Genomic DNA, 6,551 nt, shown 5'->3' with positions numbered 1-6,551 from the left:
AAATGTATAAACAAAGGCAAAGTTGAGGGCCCTATAAGACCTGCAAAAAATTAACTCGTGTCTCAAATTATAAAGGTGAGTTCAAGCAATCTCCTGGGTCCGTTAAGAGAGTGAAGTTGCATTATACTGAGAACTTGATTTAGTTTATAAGAATGATGGTCTCTCCTTTGCATAATCATGGTCAATGCAAAAGCTTTTCATTTCAAGAAGGAAGATATGAAATAACAGTAAGAGAGCTAATGCCTAATGATTTCATGACTTTATGTGCGCACAAAATGATTATCTGTTTTACTTATCATAATTTTTTAACTTGCTTGGTTGCTTATTCATATTTACCAACTAGGTTTCACTCGCAATCTCACTAATTCCATAAGCATCAATATTACTATTCGCTCAAATTATGCTAGAATGCTACAGTTCTAACATGTTGGCTGGGATAGAAATAAGTATCACATTAGAAGCAAAATTCTCTTGTTTCATTCCGGAACAGAGAGAAACTTTCAACAATAATGTTACAACATTTCAAGGGGATCTAAGATACATGATAAAGTGATACACTTCTAATTTCCAATTACCCACTAAAAATGTATAGTCTTTGCAAATTTCAGACACTGATCCCTCCATTCATCTGTATCCTTGTATGCTATCCGGCTGTAGAAATTATCCCAATGACTCACCTTTCAGCTGTTTAGTTGTATTCATTCTTTACATCATTATACACCAAAATTGTATAAAATGACCTGCTACAATGGAAGCTTCCTCAACCTGAAAACAGAATACCAAATACGAGAAGTTTTAGCTGACACTTCCCCTTCTTATCCAGAAGGAACTTCTACTTCAGTTATGAACCTTAATACCCATAAATAGCAGGACAAGGAGCCAGAATAAAGGGAAAAGACAGACAAGAACCATCCATTTTCTTGTTTCATGTATATGTCATCATTGTCATGTAATGCATTAAACTCGATAAAATGCTAGCAATGTGAATATTCTATCAAGCATGTCCATTCAAAATAAACAGCAGATCCTGTCATCAAGGGGAATGGCATCAACTTTATTGCATCAGAAAGGAGCTTATAATGAAGAACCTGTTTAAAGGCAAAACACCGGACCAAAGGAATGACTTATTTTCAAAGTTGAAGTTAATAAGTTGGAGGGTGTTCTATTGCAGCTTTCCTTCTTCCCACATGACCTCTCTGGAACAAAGTAACTTCTGATCTTCCTCAATAAAATGTTATACTCCCAACCATTCCCACAGACAAGAAGTATGGATAAAAGAAAAGCAATACTAGCAATAAAGAAATCAAGTATTTGGATAAGAGACTGTTTACGCAAAAGAAAAATTTCTTCAGGAAAAGATCAAAATTTGCTGTCATGAACTACTGATCTCCATAGACAAGGGATTGCATGGGAAGAAAGTGATAAGAGAAACACTATTAATATACACGGCTTTTTAGCATTTCTTGATAGAAGTAAGCTTGTAAATGAGAAAACTTTTAATGTGTTTGAGGCGACATAATTGTGCGCATAATTCCCCATAAACCAAAACAGAAATGACCCATTAATATATCAGGTCAGTCATTTTCTTCCTTTTCAGGAGCCTGGTACTAAAGGATGACAACATATTAGAGAAGTTCCAACAAATGACATGTTGCGAAAAATTCCAATCAGTGCACAGTTTTCAGGGGCTTGGACAATTGCAAAAGTTTTTGTTGAAATACAAATTATTAGCATCAAACTGCTTGGCACAAAAACAAAAAAGAAGTGGAAAAGAAACATGAGTGGATGTTCACTCATGGAACAAGAAAGTGGGGAGGCTTTTGCTCCCTCCTTCCTCTTTTATAGTTTGATTTTGTTGTAAATCCTGTAGAACCAATTGATATTCAGTTCTACACTTTAAAAAAAATCATTTATTGCAGTTTACTCAGAAATTTTTCGAAGCTAAAATTTGCCTCAGTTCAAGCTTTGAAAACAAAGAATAGCAGAAGCTAAATGACCTGACCCTTAGATTCAAATAACTAATCACAAACAACAGAGAGTGATGTTTACCTATCCCCTACTACTGTTTCCCATAGTCTTTTCCATGAACTTATTAGCTTAGCAGCTGGCTGTAGACTTAGCTCCCCAATTGTCTTCTCAAATGTAGGGCTCATTTCCTGTACAAGTTTGATCGATTCTGATAGTCGATTAAGGAGGTTTACCAGAGCAATCACTTCATTTCTTTGCAACTGCAGCTGTAAAACATAAAAAGACAGAGAGACTAAGGAAAAACACTGACGGTGAATAGCACGTATTTGCTCCAGAGAAAGAGAGAGAGGTCTGCAAATGAAGGAAGACAACAGAAAACTCACATGTTGATCATGGCGATATTCACCATCAACAGAGAAGAGAATCTTTAGTGCGGTTCCAAGACCAAGAACCTGAAGCTTTCCCCACAGTCGACATTTCTCACATCCTACACAATCCATGATAGCGCTGCAACATGAAAAGTGCATACAAAATTGGTCAGTCATACGGTAAACTAAATACCACCAAAAGCTTTTGAACAACATACACAAAATTTTTGCATCTTTCTGCGGCCTATTCTTTCTAAAGTTAAAATATCTGCTGACAGTTGATAAATGGACTGCCCTACAAATGTACTGATGCAGTTGACTCAAATAAGCGTCTAAAGGGATTATTGCAGCATGTATAAGCAAGATAATAGCCTTTAGCACCTTTGTTTTCTCAATTTAAGAAATTAACTTGAGAACAGTTCAACTGAAACCTGATATTCCTGAATTGCTTTTGAATCTGCTGCTTTAGCTCAGGTCCACTTTGGCCTTTCCACAGTTTAGCTTCGTCAAAAGGAACTGGACATGCAGCCTGCAGTTTCGGGCTGTATAGTAGCTGTCGCATAAGGGACTGTGCTTTAAGGTCTTCCTCAGGATTACCAGTATCATACTCAGCCTGCTCCAGGTAATCTTTTGCCTGTATAGCACATTAAGAAGGCAGTAAATAACCCAATAAATTAACTTAGGAAAAGTTAACATTCTAGGAGTTACCAACATATAGGCATGTGGAGCGAGTACTCACTTTTGTTACAGCTCGGAGAACAAAGAGGAAAGTAAAATACAAGTTTCTGACACGATCAGGATATTGCAGAACACGATCATACATCAGATCTGGATTTGTACCCCACTGAAATTGCAGCAAAGTAGTCAAGTTTCCAGTTAAAATGCTCCGAAGAATAATAGTTCACAGCGTCATAATGAATTATTATATGGATGCAACAGGTTTGGCCTGCTGCTCTAAGCTTTTGCAAGTGTCATTTATCAATTTTTCGCAAGGAATAATAGAAAAATGAGGCATATCGAATGCAAACTAACCAAGTTTTTAGTTTCATCAAGCAGGTAATCAGCAGCTATGTGTATTGAGATTGAAGAGTGGAGACCAGATATAAGCTTGTATAAAACCTTTTTCTCCTGGCAAATCTCTCCAGATGCATCTGGCCATAAAATGGTAACTTCCGTGTTCAGTTCACACTGATAATGGGTTGGAATACATGATAATAGTTGGCAAAAACAATACTGCACCATAAGGGGAAGTAATTTGTATGAGTACCAGCAGACATCAACAGTTTAACAGCTTAGCTTAAGGAGGTAATTTAACATTTCAATGGTCTCCCTCTGAATGCAATTCCATAAATACGACTCATAAGAAGATTGAAAAAACAAATGGTTTCAACCAATTGAAAGGATCATTGACTCACATTTCGGACAATTCTCTGAATATACAGCATCCCATATTCGCCTGGCTGAGGGACCAGTGTAACCAGTGTAACGCTCCGGGTTCAGTAAGAGATTGACATATGTCATCTCATCTGCAATGAGGAAGTTCAACAATTTAGTAGTAAACGAAATAGAAACCTTCAAGAAGTAATGAAGTCACACAAGGCATTATATAAGTGTTAAACTTCCAGTTCAATACAGATGTTGAGTTTAAAAACTTCAAAATAACGCAGATTGATAAATTCAAACTTCCGTTGTGCTTAATCCTATGCTCACATAGTTGTTCATGGGATAAGTCACCAACAAAAGGTTTGAAAAGATACACAAAGATTCCAAAAATGTAGAGTAAAAAACTTCGACTGTGCATGGACAAAGATAGATCAATTACCATTATCTGTCTCATCATCATTTGTCCAAGGGTTATCTACCTCTATCCATCCCCTGAAAACCTTAGAGTCGAGAGTGCGGTCAACAGCTGCCTCTGGTTTTCCCTCTTGACATTTCAGATCATCAGCTGGAAGGCCAAGCGGTGGTCTCCTAAAAGATTCGGGAAATTCATTTTCTGGACATTCACATACACTGCAATCTCGCAACTTACACATACCATCATCAGGCCAAAAAGGGCAGTCACACCACAGCTTAACCTGCAGCCATTAGATATAGATTAGGTTGGCAAATCACCTTTTGACCTTAGTTTTGGGCTTATTTTATAAAAATAAAATGTGAAGAACCTTTTCCTTAGGCTTCTTTTAAATGTCAAGTTCAGAAGTCACTTTCTTGCATACATAGGTCTGGAAAGAAAAGGCAAATACTAAAAGAAGAAGAAACCATTTTCCTTCAAGCTTCCTACATTTTCGCACAGTGAGAAAGTTTTAAATTGCTTTGCGCACAACTACCCTGATAACCAAATGCCGCAAAGTCAAAACAATTAACTTTGCAATCTTTTTCCTCTCTTGGCAACCAAACCAACCTTAGACAGGAAACTAAGGAAAATTGTCAAAACCACCTATATCATTGAAAATATGAATCATCAACTTCCTGTCAAAGATCTCTTTGTAGCAAGTCTATATTCCTCAATTCTACTTTCGAAGATTAAGCAGGCAAACTATGGTGATAACATTTATCGTAGAAGTGATAATAAATGACCCACTCTCCTCATATTGATTAGACTTTGCACCACACCTTAAAGTATCTAAAAAAGGGAGTTGTAACAAGCCCTTGGAGTAAAGGATGCAGCACAGCCCCATTAATAGCGTCAACTGTTTCGTAATCACAACAGCAGTCCTCAACTATTCCAGTATATTTTCTAGAATCCTGCATTAAGGTCAAGATAAAGCAAGCAGTCAGTGAGCATTATATAATTCAGATAGCTAGAAGCATGCATGAACCTTTAAATTCCAGTAAGCAAGCAGGGGTAAACATATCAGTTACATTCCTAAAAGCCAATTTCACAGGCAGCTCAGAGAATATCCAGATTCTTGTTGATATAAATTTATGAAATATACTCACAAGCACCTGAAGGTCTTCTTGATTGGCATTATTTAAACCAAAATTATGAGTAAAGACTTTTAGATACAAGCTAACTGCAAGGTTAAACCAAAGGATTTTGGTACCAAAACTAAGCTTTAGCCACCCACCATATTAAAACAAAATGAAGATTAGCTTGCTTTGTCCAAGCTCAATTCTTTCGTTAAAATGCTCATCTTCACCAACAAGCTAATTAATTTCACTATAGTTGCAGAATGCCAGAGTTTACAACATCGGCAATTGATGTTTCCAGTTTTAAGGACTTGTACGTACATAGGGCTCATTCTCATGTTTATTTCAACACCACAAATCCCACAATTAAGCATTTAATTTATGGACCACAATTTGCAAGATCAGTTAATACAAAAATTTGCACCCTGCTACTAGGAATTTGATCAAGTACTCATCAATGAGCTTCATAAACTTAGTTTCTACAAGTCCTAATTTCTTTATTTGGATTTAAGTTATATGCAGTGACAACTAAATTTTTTTACAATATCAATGTAATTGTTACTCCCAATTTATTCTAAGCTATCAATCAATGCTTATCAAATAGAGTTTCCTGCAACACAGAACTTAAACTCCTCTCTATTTAAACAAAACTAAATAAGATAGATAAACCCTGAAAAAATGACATTGGGAATTGAGCAAAAGAACCTGAAAACAAGGACACGGCTTCCCCTTTTGGGTATGGAAGAATGCTGCACCCAATGCTATTATCAACACCAGAACAGCCCAAATTGCTGATCGGCCCAATTTCCTTTGACTTCTCCTCGTCTCATTCCCCTTCTTCTTCAGCTCATTAACCTCAGTTTCTTCCACCATCACTCCAATTTTTACACACACTTATTCTGTCAATCTGCTGCACAAATTACAAAAACCCCTAGATCAAACGTTTCTCTCTTTGGGTATAAGAAATATCTGTGTCACTGAAAATGGACAAAATCAAAGCCGTTATATTTGAAGACCGATTAATTTATGGGTTATATCGTGTTTTTCAAGTTTTTTTGTTGTAATTTTCTGAAACTTAATTGAGGATGGTCAACACGTAAGCACACAGATTTTACAACTACGTCGTCGTCGGCGTAGAGGAAACCAGCAGTCGCTTTATGTGTGTTTGACTTCCACGCGCGACAGAAAGTTGCCACGTTTCTCTTGGTTTGGAAGAATTGATCTTGGAGTCGCGGAGAGCGAGTAGAAGTTGTTAGGAAACACTTGCAATTAGTAAAAGGTACATTAAATTGGATCACTTGA

The 6,551-nt window shown here is 36.7% G+C and overlaps 1 protein-coding gene across 1 annotated transcript; it reads right to left on the bottom strand.

Moving 5' to 3' along the window:
• Positions 1-432: 432 nt before the first annotated feature.
• On the bottom strand, positions 433-6,298 carry LOC107780682 (endoplasmic reticulum oxidoreductin-1-like). Its single transcript, XM_075236268.1, has 10 exons — positions 5,955-6,298; positions 4,953-5,084; positions 4,159-4,414; positions 3,752-3,862; positions 3,369-3,487; positions 3,076-3,180; positions 2,768-2,970; positions 2,352-2,475; positions 2,050-2,234; positions 433-765 (listed from the first exon to the last, which is right to left on the bottom strand). Exons 1-10 carry the CDS (start codon positions 6,120-6,122, stop codon positions 744-746), a joined length of 1,425 nt encoding a protein of 474 aa, XP_075092369.1. The 5' UTR covers positions 6,123-6,298; the 3' UTR covers positions 433-743.
• Positions 6,299-6,551: the final 253 nt, after the last annotated feature.

This window comes from Nicotiana tabacum, chromosome 2 (genome assembly GCF_000715075.1).
Source record: "Nicotiana tabacum cultivar K326 chromosome 2, ASM71507v2, whole genome shotgun sequence".
In the NCBI taxonomy this organism is placed as follows: domain Eukaryota; kingdom Viridiplantae; phylum Streptophyta; class Magnoliopsida; order Solanales; family Solanaceae; genus Nicotiana; species Nicotiana tabacum.
The sequence above is the reverse complement of the archived record's forward strand: the minus strand, read 5'-3'. Positions and strand labels throughout refer to the sequence as shown.